The sequence below is a fragment of the Amaranthus tricolor genome, chromosome 5 (genome assembly GCF_026212465.1).
Source record: "Amaranthus tricolor cultivar Red isolate AtriRed21 chromosome 5, ASM2621246v1, whole genome shotgun sequence".
NCBI lineage: Eukaryota > Viridiplantae > Streptophyta > Magnoliopsida > Caryophyllales > Amaranthaceae > Amaranthus > Amaranthus tricolor.
Window position 1 is genome coordinate 18,822,887 of NC_080051.1, and position 19,907 is coordinate 18,842,793.

Below are 19,907 nucleotides of genomic sequence, written 5' to 3' on the forward strand. Positions count from 1 at the left end.
TGCAGGATTTACTAGGTGTGATGGTATGACTTTAAATTTTTTACTCTGCTTTACTTTTAAGCTTATATTTTGTATAATGATCTTGATTTTGTTTGTAGGTACTTGAATATTGTGTTTGTACTTATTTTCGTGGATTTATTTTCCATCTTGTACTTATTTTTTGTGGATTTATTTTCCATTGCGTGGGTTTATTTTGGACGAGAGAAATTGTGTTGGTGGTTATTGCTACTGTTATTATTTATGTTTGTTCTACTTGTTTTAGATATGTAAAAATGGTCTTATTTTAGCTTCAACTTAGGATAATGTTATCTTTGTGGGTACTTATATTGTGTTTTTACTTATTTTTCGTGGGTTTATTCTTTGTTTCATATATTTATTTTGGATCAAAGAATATGTGTCGATTGTTGCTACTATTGTTATTGTTTATGTTTGTTCTACTTGTTTTAGTTATGTAGAAATGGTCTTACTTAAGCTTTGTTGTTCTTCTTGCATGAGAGAAAATGTGTACCAACTATGGTATATATTTCTTGGTTTCATAAAAGAGTTTATTTTGATAAATGTTACTTCATTGTTCTTGTAAGCATAATTTGATGGATGTTGCTTGACTTGCGTTGTTGTTCTTCTTATAAGTATGGTTTGATGAATGTTGCTACATTGTTCTTGTAAGCATGATATAATGAATGTTTCTTCATTGTGCTTTTTGTCGGCATGATTTGATTGCTTCATTATTCTTCTTGTAAACATGGTTTTCTAAATGTTACTTCATTGTTCTTCTTGTCAGCATGATATAATGAATATTTCTTTGTTCTTCTTATAAGTATGATTTGATGAATTTTACTTCATTATTCTTCTCGTAAGCATGATACGATGAATGTTGTGTCATTATTCTTCTTGTAAGCATGATTTGATTAATGTTTCTTTACTAATGAAGTAACTTTTACATCCAATAAAACCACCTAAAATTTTAGCCAATCAAAAAAGCCAAAGTTTTAAAATGACTCTAACCAAGCATCGAAGTATTCTAAGACCCTGTTTAGTTCACCTGAATTTTATTGATTTAACCGATTTTTACTAACTAATTACAATTAATTTTTTACTTATTATAACTAAATTTTAGTTGCAAATTATAAATCATTTGTACGGACTAAAACTAATTTTTACTTATTAAAACTACTTTTTAATATACAATAAACTAAACAACTCTTGACTTGAGTATTCAAGTTAGACTACTATTTTGCCAAATTGTCCCCTAAAAAAGCTAGGAAGAATTATTTGAGACCGGCCAAAAACCAAGACCTAAAAAAGGAAATAGCAGAACATCCAAAATTAGGTTTAAGCATCTCTTTTTACACTCCATCTCAGTCTCTAAATAAAAATCCTGACATTATTCTCGTATTCTTTTGTCTCTGAGCTTCTTTTTGCTTACTTTATGTCGAATCCACTCGCCGGAAAATTCGGTTATGCCGGCGGCATCCCGGAGCGAAAAGTCCGACCCATTTGGGATGCGATTGATTCACGGCAATATAAAAATGCGCTCAAACTCGCTTCTTCGCTGCTATCGAAGTATCCTCATCTTCCTTATGCTCTGGTTAGCATCTTTCTTTTTACCATATTATGGTTTTTGATGACCTTTTTGAATGCATTTATTTTTTAAATATCTTTTTGGTTTATCTGAGTTGAATTTGCTCATCTTATGTATTCATTTGAATTTGATTTTGAAAATGAATTTGGAAATCGGAATGGCTAGTATTGATGGTTAATATGTAATTGCAGGTATAATCGGATTGATTGTATGTAGAAGTATTTTTGCAAATTTAAGCAATCATATATTTTTTTTCTTTAGCTCTTTGATGAATATAAGAAGTAAAAGTAGAAAGATATAGAGTTTCAATTAAATGTTACTTTACTGATTGACGTGTGGCTGTGCTATGATAGTGTGGGAAACGATTATATGTTCAGATATTTTTGATTATGATTAATATTGATTGATGAAAAGGAAGGATCTTATACACTCTAATGGTGAGAAGAGGTGTAGAAGGATGAAAAAAAAAGTATGGACACAAACAAGAAAAGATCAATGCTTTGATAAAAAATGCACACACAAAAACATAAATGATGTCTTGCATGCATCCTTCTGAAACGGAACTGTATTTTATTAATCCTTTAACAATACATTATTGAAATACTACTCACAATGCTTGAAGCTTGATCATACATTATCAAGCTCAAAGCTTCCACCTTTAATGGAAACACTCACATTAATACATGAAGACACTCAGTTAAGAACTCTCAAGCTCTATTTTCTTCCTATGTATTTGACTCCCCCATCAGTCTAATACTAATTTCAGGCTCTATATATCTCACAGTATCAGTAAAAGAATCCTAGTCGACGATATGACATGTCACAAACTCCGAATCAAAAGAACACATTAGTATTTGAGCACTATGGTGCGTACTCTGGGCACTACTAATTACTACTGCATGCTGCCTTATTCAAGGAGGCCCAATTGCAGCATGTCACCAACTTCATGCCACTCCATCCCCCTCGCATTCCCATCATCCTCATCAATGATGTATGCCGTGAAATTATTATCCTGCATAATTGTCGCGACCAGTTCCGCGATAACCAATTTTTTTTCGTTCCTGCGACCCGCGATCGCAACCGCATTTTTGCACCATGCTACAGGGTATCAAGAGGCAATATGATCCAGGCTTGTGAGATAAAGAAAAAGAAGGGAAGAGACATTGGGTATAACAGGGTATCAAGAGGCAATATGATCCAGGCTTGTGAGATAAAGAAAAAGAAGGGAAGAGACATTGGGTATAATTGGTGTGTTGAGTGAAAAAAAAGTTCGTAAGGATTTAAAAAAAATTAACATATCTTTGTTAAAGAAAGCCAATAAGCATTGACATCAAAGAAAATAACTTGGCAAATTAGTAAGAAGTGTAAATTCCATTTACAGGAGGATGATGAAATGTGTACCATTTATAATAGAGTAAAGTGTCCCATAAATAGGTAGCTTGTGAGAAGTGCATCAACAAGGGTGTAGGTTGGTGGAAGTGTATCAACAAGGGTGAAGGTTGGTGAGAAATGCATCAACAAGGGTTAAGATTGATGAGAAGTGCAACAAAGAAAGAGAAAAAATTGGTTGGGAGATATGCATCACAAAAACAAGTTTCATGTCACAGTGAGAACAAAATGTTAAATATCAAGAGGAAACTTTGAAACAAGAGAGTATGTTGGATATAGTGTTTCAAAGTTGATAAGTTAGTTACTTTAATATAGTGGTTATTAATAATAAGTGGTCTACTTAGTGAGTAAAAATAATAGGATTCTGCTCTCATAATTTTAGCTGATTATAGTTATTTCCAAGTACTATAAATTAGATTGTAATCACGAATTAATCGAAAATCACAAAATTAACAATGTAATCATTTAGTTTTATTTATTTATTTATTTATTTATTTTTTTCATTTTTTGTTCATTTTAGTTTTAGTTTTGAAGTTCTCTCTCCCCTATCTCATTATAATTATAACATGATATCAAGAGCCAATATGATCTAACATTATAAGATAAAAGCAAAAGAACGGAAGAGAGATTGAGTATAATTACTGATTAGTGTGTGGATTGAAAAAAAATTCGTGAGGGATAAAATAAATTCTCATAATTTTGTTAAGGAAACTAACAAGCATTGAGTTCAAAGAAAACCTTGGGAATTAGTAACAAGTGTAAATTCTAATAATGGGATGGTGGTGAGAAGTGCCTCATATATGATGGAGAGAAGTGCTCCATTAATAAGTAGTTGGTGAGAAGTGCATAAACAAGGGGGAAGGTTGGTGAGAAGTGCATAAACAAGGGGGAAGGTTGGTGAGAAGTGCATAAACAAGGGGGAAGATTGATGAGAAGTGTAACAAAGAAAAATGAAAATTTTGATGGTAAGAAGTGCATCACAAAAACAAGTTTCATGGCATAATGAATGAACAAGATGTTAAATGTCAAGAAGATACTTTGAAACAAGGGAGTGTGTTAGATATAGTGTTTCATAGTTGATAATTTAGTTAGGTTATTTAGTGGTTACTAAAAAAATAAGTGGTGTACTTACTAATTAGTGGATAGTGGGTAAAAATAGTGGAATTATGATCCCATGATTTTAGTTCCCATGATTTTAGTTAGTTTTAGTTATTTCGTTGTACTATAAATTAGGTTGTAATCAATAAATGATTGAAAATCACATACTTAGCACTATATTCATTTAATATTATCTTTGAATTTCCCTCTTCTCTATCTCATTATAAATTCAAAATAGATTCTAATACTAATTTTAGGCCCTATATATACCCTGCAATATCTATAAAAGAATCATAGCTTATGACGTGACGTATCCTTATCAAACGACCGATCAAAAAAAGGCATCGATGTGTCTTTGGTTGTGCTCGTGCACGTTCGAGCATTGTGGTGCCTTTTTTGAGCACCTTGTGTGTGTGTGTGTGTTAGGACATTAGTGATTGCTACTGTACACTTCCCTCTTTACTTCCTTGAAGCACTTGCTTCGTGCCACTTCTTCCCTCTTGCATTCCTACCATCCTCATCAATGATGTACGCCATAGAATGAGCAACTATATGATCAAACTCTCCTCCAACATTGGGTAATTAGGCACTTGCACTAATTATTTATGATTAAGTTCATACAAGTGTTTGAATTCTATTGCACTTCACTTATGTGCTGGTAATTGTTAGTTCTAAATTCATATTAGCTAAATGACAAATTTAGGAAAACCAACTTTATGACATATTGATTTGCAATTTGATTGCATAATACATTGATGATGAGGACAATTAAGCTTCTTATAATTTTTTTAAAATTTCCTTGTTAGGAGTATCTATTACACATTAATATTGTTGATTATACTAGACTTCATGGTATGAACTTTATTTTTAAGAGTAAAGACATGTATACGTTTGTATTTTTCATCCTTTTGCATTAGGATCTTATGTTGAACATTTATTTGCTCATTTGCATAGGCATTTGATGTTTGCTTATGTGTTATGTGGGAGACACCTGAATACTTAAATTGCATATTTTCATGGTCAACTAAAAACTGGCAAAACATCTTTAAACATTTGTAGGCTTTAAAGGCCCTAGTATTGGAAAGAATGGGGAAACCTGAAGAAGCACTATCTGTTTGTCTAGAAGCAAAAGAATTGTTGCATAAGAATATATCCTTGTCAATGGATGATCTCACCCTCAGCACATTGCAGATAGTCCTTCAAAGACTTGATCGCTGTAAGTATGCAAGACTTAGTGCTTATTATCTTATGATATTGTTGTGCTGTCTCACCTGTATTCTTTTTCTGCAAACAGTGGATCTTGCAACTAGCTTGTATGACTATGCTTGTAATAAAATTCCTAATAATCTGGAGTTGATGATGGGATTATTTAACTGTTATGTTCGGGAATATGCATATGTGAAGCAACAACAGGTTGACGGTTTCTTCAGACTTTCATCAAGTTTTATTTGGTTTTTAAAATTTCTTTTGGGATCTTTTGGTTAACATGTTCCTCATTTTCTGCCAGACAGCTATTAAAATGTACAAGCTTGTGGGTGAAGAGAGGTTCTTGCTGTGGGCCGTTTGTAGCATACAGTTGCAGGTACACTTTCTTTATTTTCTTATTGTCACAACTTCTGCACTGTTATGTTACTCTGATAAATTTTTAGAGCTCAGGATTTCAATAGAAAGGATGAAATACTTGTCGCTCATTTTTCTTTTGACTGGACTTTTTTGCGCGCTTTTTAGAAATGTTATTTTATTTTTCGATAAGTGTGTAATCAAAATTACATGTGTGCTATTTTACTATAATTTAGAGTCATAGTTTTTGCTGTTGAAGCTAGAAAACTCTGTAAATGAGATCTATAATTGTTTAGAGTTCGGATGTGCCTTGATTTTTGATGACCTATTTGTTATAGGTTAGCTTCTTAACTTCCTTTTCTCGGTTGAACAAATTATGTACATGGTAGGGTTGTGGAAGAGGAGTCATTTCTGCCTATTGAGAGAATTTTAAATGTATGAAGCATTGTTTTCTTTTCTTCTAATGTTTCCACTTAATACCTTGCTTAAAACTATCTATGCATTGAGATATGATGAGTAACCTTCTATTTATTAATGCCTTTGTTTCATAGAGTTCTTTGCACTTTTGTTCTAGGCACTTTAATATGTTTTCTGCACTTGCACTTTTTTAATTTTGTCATATCTACCTACTCATAACATCTTTCTCTCCCCTCCACTTTCCCTACTCCTTGTTCTCACAATAAATTATGTCAAGAATATTATGGATTGCAGTGAGTACTTTGCGTACTTGTTCCTTTGTAGAGTACGATTTATGTACTATTTCTTTGTTATAACTATCTTGCTTGGATTCAACTAGGCAAATGGAAAACTTGTTATGTTCCTATTATTCTCATTCACGAAGGAGGAGTCTTTGAAGATAACCATACACCCCTTTATACAGTGAATTCTCCTTCTCCACTCTATAGCTTGAGTATTGACTATTACGATCCTAAAAGCTTTTTCAGAATTATGAGAAAAGTGGGTAGCTCTCAAACTCCTTTATATTTCTTCCACTATGTTTTGACAACAAGGATTCAAACTCTAGAGTCATGACTAGGATTGTCGGAAGGTCCAAACTTTTACTTAATTTTGAAGTCAAATCCAAGTAGCTTGCTAACCCAATTTGACAGTTTTCTCCAACTTTCCGCTATTCCAATTTCTATGACACATTTTAAACTTTGCTGATTCATTGAAATTACAAATCGTCACCCTAGGTAGTATCTCCATTTCAAAACACAAGATCGATGGTCATTAACTTCAAGATCTTAAAATGTCACTGAAATATGCATGGGATGGGTGTTCTGCATAAGAGCTATGCATAGCCCTTTCCCGATGCATTACTCTTGATCACAAATGGGATGTAGAAGTCTGGCATGCGTAAAACAAAATAAGAGAAAAATTTGTAGAAACTTTTAGCTTTAAGAATGTTTCAGTGCAATGCAACATGGAGTCCTATAATAGCAATCATTTTTGAGTTGTTATGTTAGGGGTTTGCCTCTAATGAACCCCTAGGTAGACTCGGGCAACTTCAAACTACGAGGCTATGACCATTTACTTATGTCCCATATCTTTTCTTGATACAATATGATGTGTCGTGAATTGGCTACGTCACTCTTCCCTATAATACATTTCTTAGCATTGGTATATTACTAATGGTGTGCTAATAGCCCCAAAACTATGGTTGAATGTCGCATATGCTCCTCTTCACTTGCACTATGTATCATAATATTATCAAAGAAGTCCAATACAACCTTCTTTAAGTACAACCTAAACACATCATTTAATAGCAAGTAAAAGTTGTTGAGGCGTTTATGTATATGCCAACTGACAAGGGACTCATAGTCACCCTCATGTGGATGAAATGTGTTTTTCCAATACTCTTCCCTTACCCATACCTGAAGTTAAGTTTGGAAAGCATAATTACCCCATGTAACTCTCTATGAAGTTCATCAATAATATGAATGGGTACTTATGTGCACTATCTCCCTACATGAAGCTCCGTAGTACACACAAACCTGCCAAGAACAATCTTTTTTTGACTTATAAAACAATACTAGAGGAAATAGGTCTTCATGGATAGGATCTGGAGTTAGGCCTTTCGTTGGATGTGGATATGCTCTCTATTTAGGCCCATTTTTTCCCTATAATGTGGACTCAATCATTCCTGCCCAATCCATAGTTTGTTTGAGTGTACGATGCCCTTATCTCATTTTCACCTTTTTTCTCCATAAAAGATGTTAAAATGACATCTTTAGATATTCCTTCAAGGGATGAACAAATTCGTGTTTATACTCCTTGACAATTCCTTCCCATGACACCCCTAACCACTACTCGTAGACTACCACCATCTGATGAACGAATATGGTGTAGCGTGAGGGCCTTTAGTTCAGTCCACCTCGAACCACAACAAGAAATCTCCTTCTCGATAACTGCTGCCTCCAACTTCTCATCCTTGGAAAACCGCAAAATGGAAATATAGCTTTATGCTTTGAGGATTCATCCGCCGTGAGAGATAAAGGGATTGAGAATGATTTGTATTTAGCTGACAATAGAGCCATAGTGGCTTCCACTCCCTTCAACCAAATAGCATTAAAATTTCAAGAATTATCATTCCCAAAGCATTTTTTCTATATATATGCATAATGTTCCTTGCTTTCTCTCCAATATTACATCACAATGCCAACCCTCACAATGTAAAGATACAATTAGAAATTAATACCTGTTCTACCCATATCCCCATACTTACATGAACATCTTGCCCAATGCCCATTGTTTGTGTCCTCGGCCAGTGGGCCTTGGGCTTGTGCTTGCTCTCCTTGCTTCTGGCTTGGACCATTCTCCGCTGCATCTTCCTGGTGCATTACAATTTACAAATTATGGAGTTAGTTTTATCAAATATGCTACATTTGGATACACACCTAGGTTTTGCAAGGTGATGATTATAAATTTAGTGTTATCTGCTAACCTTTTTCAATTTGCGGGCCATTTGCAGGTTAGTTGTGGCCAAGGGGGAGAAAAGCTTTTAGGTTTAGCTGAAGGCTTACTCAAAAAACACATTGCTTCTCATAGCTTGCATGAACCAGAAGGTCTATTTATTGGTTGTAGTTCCTTATTTATTGATAAATATGCTGTACTTTAGCAGTTTTTTTCTGAAAGATTTACTTGATGTGCAGCTCTTATTGTGTACATTTCTGTACTGGAACAGCAAGCCAAGTATGGGGACGCTTTAGAGGTCCTATCTGGAAAATTAGGATCACTGATTCTGATTGAGGTTGATCGTCTACGATTGCAGGTATTTTCTGAAGCTTTTGTTCTTTTGTGTGTGAGCCTTTGAGGACCAAAGAGTTTGAGTGAAAGATATTCCTTTTGTTAACTTATCCTGTGGGAACTGTCTTTTGCCTTTAGATTGACAATGGTCTAACTTTACGCTGTTAATAATTGAGCTACTTCCTGAAAACTTCATTTATATGAAAGATATTCCTTTTGTTAACTTAACCTGTGTGAACTGTCTTTTTCTGTTAGAATGACAGTGCTCTAACTTTAAACTGTTAATAATTGAGTTATTTTCTGAAGACTTCATTTATCTCTTTTGTGGAATTATTGTTGGGATAAAACTAGCAACTCATTCTTTTCTGAGTTTTCCTGCTATTGATTTCTTATTAACATGTACTCTTTTACTTAAGCTGGCAGGGAAGACTTCTTGCGCTATCAGGTGATAATGCTACTGCTGCTTGTACGTTCCAGAAAATTCTCGAAACATGGTAAGCATAGATGCTAATTTGTTTCCGAAGTTGAGACTTGGCATTTATTTAAAGTATGCCTTAGCTTCATTTTGTGGTTTTTTAAAAGTCTTTTCTGTTTAGACATTCTATCTGGTGGAGGAAGTTCATTTAGTCTTGCAAGCATTTCTTAGTATCTACTTTGCCTCTTGATCTATTTCTCATCACTGTATAATGGTGGTGTTCATATCAATTTTGGCAGTCCCGATGACTGGGAGTGTTTCCTACATTATCTAGGCTGTTTGCTTGAGGATGATCAAAGTTGGTTCAATGCGTCAAATAGTGAAACAAGGCGTCCACCGGGATCTGTGGAAAAGCTTCCGCATATAACAGATGATGTGGTGTGTTTTCTTTTCTAGAATATTAAATTTGTAATTGCTTCATTGTTACCCTGGACAATCAAAAGCCTCATATTTGAGTAGTTTTTTTTATGTAAAAAGTGCACTTTTACTTTTGACAAGTAAAGTCAATTTGCATTAGACCATCTAGGTGGATGCACTGATGTATTTGGTCACTTTCTTGGCATTTCTGCTCGAGATTGATTAGTTTGTACATATCTGTGACTGATATGTGACATTGTGCAGCTCAATTCTCGTATCCAAGATGCATTAGATTTTGTAAGAAAGTTGGAATCAGAAGATAGTGGTGATCCTAAGAGGGGCCTGCCTCTTGCATATCTTGAAATTGAGCGGAGGAAGCTCTTGCATGAGATTGGTGATAAAGAGAAGTTTTTTGATGCATTAGTGCAGTATTTTTCAAGGTGCGTGACTATATAGAAGTATCTATATGTATGTACGATGTGTATACTCTTGATGACTTTCTAGGTGCTTGTGGTTTAACTGGGGCATTAGTGTAGGGAGTAACTCAATTTTTGCTCCTGATGACAGAATATCAACTTTGAGATTATTAAATCAAGCCTTATGATTACTGTCTAGTCTTAAGCTGGTTTTTTTTTTGCATTTAAAAGAGGATACTCAAGATTAAAAAAGGGAGATATGCTTGGGAAACGCTCAGTTTTGTAGGAGTGCGGTGGGCACCACGGTTCCTTCAGTAGTTCTGTTATTGATTTTTTGTTCATTCAGATTCAACTTGTGGCTGAAAAATGAAAATGAAAAGTGGAACGTATACATTTAGGGATACATGTAATGATTATAATTTTTATTTTTGGGAACTTCAAATTTTAAAACATTGTCAAAACAAAAATCTATGTAACAATACACAAGAATAAAACCTTATCCCAATAGAAAATAAAATTGTGTCATAGTTAATAGATCAAAGTGCATTAAGTAGACCAGAGTTTCTTTTTTTTCTTTTTTTTTTTTTTTTTTTTTTTTTATAGTCTAACAAAGAGATTAGCTGAGAGAAAATTTTGATTCAATGTAGAGGAACAGATATAAAAGTTTAGGCAGCAATTATAGGAATAGGTTTTATAGGAGTTTCTTAAGAGCTTCAGAAAAGTTAATATAAACGTTTACTTGTGTCATATGCTATAATTGATAACAATACATTTTTCACGATTTAAAATTTTTTTGAGGTATGATCGGCAGAAATCACAGTTTTGTCTAGATTTCCGTGGTGACTCTATGCTAGGTCCCCTCATGTGGTTGTGTTGTGGATTTGTGTTTAGAAATGTTGCATCTCCACTCCGCTTTGATGATTTGACGTGGCAAATCATTGTTATTCATACGTTGTTACTTGTTAGTGCTATTACCTTTTGGAAAGATAACTTATAGATTTCTGTGTTTTTCATGGTCATCATGATGCAGATTTGGCTACTTGGCATGCTTCTGTTCTGATGTTGAAGTGTTACTGGACATCTTAACCCCTGGAGAGAAATTAAATTTGCTAGAAAAGCTTGAGGAGAGTTTTAAATCTATATCCATGGCACCTATAAAATCGTTAGGTCAGGCGATTAATCTTCGAAAGATGCAATTGCAAATGCGCATCAACATTCCTGTTGCTGGTATGTTTATTTGTTTTGGCCTTGTTTGAACCTTTGCTTTGCATTTTTACATCACCATCACCTGTGGTTGGAAAGGCTCAAGGTGCAGTGGAGAAATAGCGGTTCTAAAGGAACGGTGTCATTCATAGTTGTAAGGTGCACACCTAACAGAAGTGCAGCATTCCTCTTAATATTGGAGATGCTGTGTGAAAACAGGTTGCATACATGAATTAATGCAGCCATGTGACCCCACTGCACCTTTTTGCTGTAGTGTGCTTTTTTAAACACTGCAAAAAAATTGCAGCTCAAACTTATTGAATTTGACCAATTTACATTTTTCCAGAACTTGAGAGTTTAGCAGTCAAGATGGTTAATATGTATTGTGAAAATCTTCCTCTTTCAAAGGATTTGGATTCACAAGAGAGTATGCATGGTGAAGAGCTTCTGACAATGGCATCCAATATATTGGTCCAAGTAAGTTTGTTTCAAATGTGCTCTAGAGATGAAACTGCTTATGTATGTTTTCTGGTTTGCTTGTCCATACCTTAGCTCATGCAATTGATAATCTTTTTGCTGATTATGTTTGCATACTAAATCTTAATGTTCTATTTGTTAGTACATAATATACATTACTAATTGTTTTTCATTTGTCTAATGAATGTGTAACCTATGGTCTCACACTCACTATCCAAAATTTTGATGAACATACAATTTCTTCTGTCCAATAAGCTTGAAGGTCAATAAATATTTTGTGATATCTGTCAAACAATAAGAGGATGCAATATGGAACTCTTGAGCTCCTCCTTCATCCTTGCCGGATTTTATCTGCATTACCGTTTTGTATTACTGTGATATGACTGTATTTCCTTGAGAAGGACAGAGTCACTTAACACTGGTCAAATGATGAAAGATAAATGGCAGCCCACTGTACCAATTCTGCATAAAAGGAAGATAAGAGCAGAGGAATGGAAGCATATAATGGAATTTTATTACAATTGAGAAGCAAGATAACAAGTCTTTGAGTTACTCCCAAACTCCTAAACAATGAATGTTTACTTATTCTCTAGCCAAGACTCAACAATCTACCTACACCACTATATATGCACAGATCCCACAAAAACAGAAACCCAAAACTAATCTAAGTATCTAACCCTAACCAAAAGACCAAACTACCCCTTACTGACCATGTGAGTCATATCATATTGCTGTTATTGTGATATCAATCAAGAAGCTGTCAACTTCTTGGTGTCTTGCTTGTGCTCACTAGCCTCTGTTAACATCTTAGTGATTATGTTGTGCTTGTATCCTACATTTTTGCTTTCTTGTTTAACCTCCTTCATTCTCCATAAATCTTTCTCATGACTCTCATTTGAACTCTCTTCATCCGCAAATGTTGCTGCCTTTTCTTCGACTAGTAACAGTTGCTTGGATGGTTGGAAATTTAGGGAGGAAAAAGTTTGGTGAGAGGAAGTGAGGTGAAAGCTAGACTAGTGGCTTTGTAAGTTGCCACTTTTGTCTGGTGGTTGCCTTAGACTGGATAGTGGTGGAGCCGTGGAGGTTGTTTGTGGATGGGTTACCGTCTACATTTAAGTTGATGTTTTGAAATTGAAGATCCATTAATACTACATCTGTATATTTCACTTGCAGCATGTTGAATTTTTATATCACTCAAGAAAATGAACCTCAATTGGTTACTAATGCGTAAGAATAAAAGTATTTAAGTGAGATTTTATCAGATTCGTCTTGATGACTAGTTTCTTACTATCAACTTTTGTTAATTTATGTTCTTAGTTAATTGAAGATATTTATGGCGGAAGTTAAGAGTCGAAAAATGCAAAAATCCAAATGTTTCACATTTATATACCGAGGAATTAGGATATAGGCTAGCTAGGAAAGCTAGACTATGATGCCCAAAGATCGATTTTTATAAGTTCAGAAATAAAATTTCTAATATAATTCACCTCAAATATCAATCAAAGTTTCCTTTGTGATTAAGGAAATGTGTTTAGACTAACGGCTGTGGTTAAAGTTAAGAACTACTAGATGTAAATCAAGAGAAATTCTCACTCAAATACATCTGATACACACCTATTATGATGAATACTTTATGAAGATAAAAAGATAGAAATGGCTTTGTTCAAGTATTGATTAGACCCACCACAATACTCTCACAAAGGCTCCTAAGACTACAAGTAATCTTGCAAAAGACTACTAAGCATAGAAACTTCAATCAAGTGATTTTTTAATCCTAGAAATAACTTAAAATTAAAAACAAGCACTAAGCTCAAAACTCAGTTTCATTAATTCAAATCTGATTTTTAAGTACATATAAAGACTATTTATAGAAAGAATTACGTGAAATTACTATTCTTCATGGGTGCTTGAAGTGGGGAAGTAATGTGATGATATGGAAGTTGTTGAGGCAAAGCTTCTTGATGGTTGATGGTGTGAGGCATGTGATGGGAGTAGTGGGGGAGGTAATTTCTGCTTATTCTTTATTCAAGAAAATTCCTCCAATAAAGTTTGAATTTCATGTTTCAACTCCTCTTGTATTTTTCCTCGCATAAGGAATATTTAACTTGTAATTTATGTTCTTCTTTTAGTTAATTTTCTCCATTGATAAATCATTTAGTTCTTATACAATTACATGATTTGTTTAAGCTTAAAAGTTTTTCTATGAAAATAAAAATTACAACTCAATCTAAGTATACATGAGAATAATATAGTTTAATCCTAAATCCTGACTTATATTACTCTAAACTTGACTCAGATTGACATAAGAATCAAGTGTCCTAATGACTTAGGGTATAAAATAGCAAGAATAAAACATTAAAAAGACTCAAAACAAGTGCTTTTTAACAATGTGTATAGTCTAGTACTAATCTGGAGTTCTCTAGAAATCCTAGACGTACCCTAAAAATGGCTCATCTTTTGTTTAGGGAATTGAAAAACAAACTGATACTAGCCTCTAAACAACATAAAGACATTACATAAAGCAATAAAAGCATGTACCAAAGAGCAATTACTAACTATATGAAATAGTTTAACAATATGATCAAATGAACCATAATGAATAAATGATCTTGAACCAATGCATCAATGAAGTGAATGGAAGGAATATGAACTCCATTAAAATATTAAGTTATTATCTATCATCACCATGATGGCATGATCACTATAGCTGACTTCACAACATTGATAAAATCTCTTTCTCCATGAGCTATATGAATTATGAAGAACTATATATCAGCAGGAGACTATCTATAATCCTTGGAACTTTGATGCATCTTAATCATTAGTCTAGCATTCTCCACAGTCCCTTTTGGACATGTGAATTTAGAAAATAAAATTTTTTGACTATATTTTGTTCTTTTTGGAGGTAATTCTTTTTTGACATAAGAAAAAGAAAAATTCAAAGTCAAAGGAGTAATTTTCCTCTTTGTTTTTGATTCTTCTTCAAAATATCCCTTTTCTTATCTAAAATACATTTTAGCGGTCGGAGAACATTTAACAGCATGCAAGATTTTGCATTCACTATAGCTACACAATTTTGGATTTTGGAGTGTTTCTTCGTTTTTATGGGTTATCTTCTGCATGTGGGCTTTACTTTTGATTATGTTTAGCATTTTTATATTTTTTTTGTATGACTCTGAAATGATGATATCATACCAAATCTTTGTTAGTTATGAAACTCTCCTTTTGTTGTACATAATGTGTTGTTGCTCTTCCATTTGTATTGATGTATTTGTTCCAAACCCTTTTACTGCTTTCAGTTATATTGGAAAACAAGCACCATTGGGTATTTGTTCGAGGCTATTATGATGCTGGAACTAGGATTAAATATCAGGAGGTAATCTTTATTCTCCTAGTTGTTTCTATCGAAATGCATTCTCTTTAATACTTTAATGAGTAAATACTTGTGATCATTTTTGTGGATTTTCAAGTGTTGTAGCCAAGGTTGTTGGAATCAGAATCTTAGTTAAGATCAATACGGGGATATGATCAAAATCGGTAGAATCGAATCGTAGGATTGTAATATCCTACAAATATGTTTTGATATGTTATAGGATATATTGATTGTCAGTTGTATTTGTTCATTTTATTTCATCCTTATAGTGTTATGCTGTAAATAAATATTTATTTGACTTCATATTTTTAATTGATTAAAAAGAATGCTTTTAATAATCAAATTATGAACTGCGAATCAATAAGTACATGAATTTTTCATTATCTAATGACAGTATATTTTTAATCTATTTCTCAGTAAGTAAAAACTAGAATATAAGGAATTTTGTTATGATTGAGACTACCTTTGTAGGATTGGATCGTAGGATCGTAAAATCGTGTTATGATTATTCTTGATCTTGGTAGGATTGATACGATCCTACTATTATTTAGAATCTACTTAAGATATGGATAGCTTGCCTATTTGGATCGTGGAGTCGTAGACTCGTAGTCAGAATTGGGATTATGATAACCATGATTGTAACCACTAGTTTATTTTTTTTAGTATTAGCCCAATGCTTGTTTGTAGGTTTCTCTAGCTTTTAAGATTTCTTCGTGAAGTTAGAGGAATATCTTTGAAAGCTTCATTAATTTAAATTTGCTCATCATATTTTCAGAATGGTGATTTCCTTTTACTTTTAATGTATATATAACATAAGTAGTCATATATAATATAGGAAAAATTACGTAAAATAATCCAATCTTCTCATGACTTTCCTACTATAATCCCACCTATTGATTAACTATGAATAATCCTAATTTTGGAGGGTATTTTCCTAGAGTAAACCCAATAACCTGATGATTTGCTATAGCAAGTTTTATTGTTTTTAAAAAAAGATAAATTAAAATAAAATGTCAAAAAAAATGTTGAAAAAATATTGAAAATTTTTTTTGATTTTTTTATTATTCAAAATTTTTTATGTAAATTTTCAAAATTTTTCTCTAATTTTACATTAATTTTCAGTTTACATTTTTGATGAATTACCTACTAAAGCAGGTCATCGGGTTATCTAATTTTACTCTTGGCAAATACTCCCTAAAGTTGGGATTATTCATGGTTAATCAATAGGTGGGATTGTTGTAGGAAAATCATAAAAAGATTGAATTATTTTTGGCAATTTTTCCTATAATATATTGATTAAATTGGGATGAACTAACTATGATTTTGATTATCTGTTTTACAGATTTGTATCACAGTACAAGATAACATTACTGCACTTATATTCTCACTTAGGCGCTCTTCCAGTTGCCTATGAATGGTTAGTACTCTTTGTAGTTCAATTATCAGTTCTTATTTTACCGTCTTGCTTTATGGGGATTAGGTTCAGGGAGTCCTGAAGTTCGTAAAGTTATGTCAATAAAGATTTTATACTATTTTGACAACAGGTAATTGTGGTATAATTGTAGGTATCGTACTCTAGATGTGAAAAATATCCTGTTTGAGACATTTTCACACCAAATTCTGCCACAGATGTTGTTATCTCCCCTTTGGGAAGATTTAGATGATCTTTTGAAGGACTCTTTGAAATTCATGGATGACTATCTTAGGGAATCAGCAGACCTAACATTTCTTGCTTATCGGCATCGTAATTATTCAAAAGTAAGTTTATTTTTAGTTTGTGTTATTGTAATTTGAAGTGTTATTTGGTTGCTGCCTATATTACTTTCTGTTTCCCTTGTAAATGAGATAGGGATGTTATTTGTTACGTTTATGCTGTTTGAAGTGCACAGTACTACTATAGCATTCCTGTTTTGGAATATGCCTTGGTGCAAACTCTTGATTTCTTGATGGTCCTTCCTGTAGTATGAAGACAAGCACTATTCACGTTTACTTTTAATAGTTGGGGTGCATGTTCTGAATTATTTTCATTCATGATCATTATCATCATTGGTGTTTTTCCGTATATTTCTATTCCTAATTGCTTGTTTGTTTTCCACGTTGTGTGTGCTTGCCCAAGTGTACGCTACCGGCCTTCATTCTGCATTATGAGGTTTAACAAACTGTGGATGCTCTTGATTTTGGAAGATTTGATGGAGTAGAATTTCAAAATGATGGGCTAATTGCATGTGTTTCTTGTGTTTCAGGTTATTGAGTTTGTGCAATTCAAAGAGCGGTTGCAACAATCTAACCACTATTTGATTGCAAGGCTTGAATCATCTATTCTTAGACTGAAGGAGAAAGCTGATAACATTGAGGAGGAGGAGGTAATACAAGCTTCATGCTATACGAGCCTTTTGTTACACAACCGATGTTTGGTTTTTAAGAGTTATTGATGTGTATTTTCCTCAGGGTGTTTTTGAATCCCTGAAATGTGGAACACAAGCTCTTGAGCTTGCAAGTGATATTTCATGTAAATCGTTGACATTCAATGAAGATTTGCAATTAAGGCCTTGGTGGACACCAACACCGTATAAGAATCATCTTTTAGGTAAGTTCAGTATGCTTTCTGATTTTTTACGAATTATCTTCTAGTTGAAGTATTATTTTTATGCAAATTGCAAAACAAATATTTGTAACCTTTTATTGCAACTCAACACTAACTAGAGGGGTTTAATGTATTCTGCTCCACATTTTAGCAGTAAGAACTGGCTTTTTGACTTTTCTTTTCCGAGTTTACTATTGACTGGGCTCTCTTTGAGTTTTCTGAAATATATTTCTCTTCATCATTCATTGGTTTTGTGGGGGGTTTTTTTATGAACATTCTCTAACATGAAGTGATATGTTTGTTTACTTGATTAATTTATGTTTCTTTGGTCACAGGACCCTTTGAAGATCTCAATCATCACAGCCAAAACATGGTATACACATTTTTTTCTCTGCTTTTCCTGGATGCTGTGCATAATCATTAAGCTAAGTTTTACTGTCTCCTGTGAACTGTTTTGCAGGTTTATAGGAAAGAGTGGGAAACAAATGTGCATGAAGTTGTAAAGAAGAGGTCACTTATTCCTCGGATGATCTATCTGTCTGTGCAGTGTGTCTCAGCTTCTAGCAAAGAGAGCATAGAGGCTAATGGATCTGTGCCCAACTCTGGCTTCTCTTTGGAGATGAAATCATTGTTAGAGCGGTATGTGAATGTCCTTGGCTGTTCCATGAATGAGGCTGTAAAAGTCGTACTCGATGTTTCAGAAGGTCAAAGATCACTGGAGGTGTGTGCTGGAATTTTCTTTTCTTGTTTATTTGCTGATGTTTCTGATAGCTAGTCTTCCATCTGCTTCTACTGGATTTACGATCAGTGTATTCCTGTTTAATTGAAATGCATAATAATAATATATTCATTTTTGCTATTTACATTGTTTTACTTTGCAATTTATTTTTTATTTTTTATTTTTTATTTTTTTTTCTGCTGATAGCCCTGTCCCTGTCATCAGTTAGTAGCCTTTTTAACTTAGGATTTCATCTCTATCTGCAGGCCTTTGGTTCAGACTTGATTGAATGGGTAAACTTTTCTGTGTTTTTTAATGCATGGAGCTTTGGTTCTCATGAATCCGTGCTTCCAAAGAGGGAAGAGACTACGTCGTTTTGGAATGCTGTACCTTCCTTGCTCGAGAAGTGTGTAGTACACCAACTCGGATTAACAGGTTCAGTATTTTGCGGAGGACGTGATCTACAAGTTTTGGTGCAATTGATTGCCGAACCGTTGGCTTGGCATGGTTTAGTACTCCAGTCGTACATTCGTTCATTACTTCCTTGTGGCAAGAAGAAAAAGAAAAGTGGCGTAACTGCAGATAATTCAAGTTCCTTGTTATCTGAGACAATTAGAGCTTCAGTTTCTTCCCTTTATAGTATAGTAGAAACGCTTGCCAAAAGGTTGAGAGAAGAGGTTGATAAAATAGACAATGAAGGTGGAAGCGAGTTGCTTTTCTCCCTTGTGAGGGGACCCAATGAAGGCCCTGGACAAGTATTTCAGGCTCTCAAAGATTTTATATCTACTGCCGATGAAAGTGAACTGGGTGATCGAATCTTCCAAGCGATTAAGTGCTGGAGTCCTGAAGATATATCTAAGAAGACGGTAAAGAGCCAGCAAAAGATGATGTTAGATTTTCTGCAAATATGCGAATCCAAGCTTAAGTTGTTGAAAAGTTTAAAGCAACAACTATAAGGTCATTCGTGAATTCCAAAAGCAAATTAAATGGCAAATTTGATCCACCGCCTCGGCAGATTATGGCTCCTGGGTCATTCTTCCAGTGCTTACAAAATGAACTTCATGATCCAGGCGGTACGCTTGTTTTTTTTATTTGTTCTCATTCTTATTCTTCTGATACGGGTTCCCCTCTCTAATTAGAATGCTTTTCTCAATTTAGAATTTTCGAGTTTTGATCATGTACATTAAATAACCTTATCCCCCATAATCCATAGGTACCATTTCCATTTTTAGTATGTGATACTTGCACAAACCAAAAAGAAAAATTAGGCGTGTAACTCTTTTGAGATGAGTTTTATTGACCAACTTTAAATTGAATTTCAGTATTTACCTTTAACAAAGCTATATGATTTGTTTATTGTCGCAAAGATCATAATTTTATCAGAAAGATTTGTTGGGCATTACTGGTGTTACGTATTGCTATTATTTTC

At 33.8% G+C, this 19,907-nt stretch overlaps 1 protein-coding gene across 1 annotated transcript; it reads left to right on the plus strand.

Annotated features, from left to right (window-relative positions):
- The first annotated feature begins 1,226 nt into the window (after positions 1–1,226).
- LOC130812744 (N-terminal acetyltransferase B complex auxiliary subunit NAA25) lies at positions 1,227–19,817 on the plus strand. Its single transcript, XM_057678321.1, has 19 exons — positions 1,227–1,588; positions 5,129–5,285; positions 5,364–5,482; positions 5,577–5,651; positions 8,601–8,694; positions 8,782–8,900; positions 9,299–9,369; positions 9,590–9,728; positions 9,972–10,147; positions 11,154–11,350; positions 11,673–11,803; positions 15,103–15,179; positions 16,519–16,593; positions 16,742–16,934; positions 17,420–17,539; positions 17,625–17,763; positions 18,096–18,133; positions 18,221–18,481; positions 18,745–19,817. The coding sequence occupies exons 1-19, from the start codon at positions 1,430–1,432 to the stop codon at positions 19,432–19,434; spliced, it is 3,030 nt and encodes a 1,009-aa protein (XP_057534304.1). The 5' UTR covers positions 1,227–1,429; the 3' UTR covers positions 19,435–19,817.
- The last annotated feature ends 90 nt before the right edge of the window (positions 19,818–19,907 follow it).

Coding starts and splice junctions, on each gene's coding strand:
- LOC130812744 (XM_057678321.1), top strand. CDS start 1,430: ATGTCGAATCCACTCGCCGGAAAATTCGGTTATGCCGGCGGCATCCCG. Junction 8,695..8,781: donor TAGCTTGCATGAACCAGAAG/GTCTATTTATTG, acceptor CTTGATGTGCAG/CTCTTATTGTGTACATTTCT. Junction 11,804..15,102: donor CATCCAATATATTGGTCCAA/GTAAGTTTGTTT, acceptor TACTGCTTTCAG/TTATATTGGAAAACAAGCAC.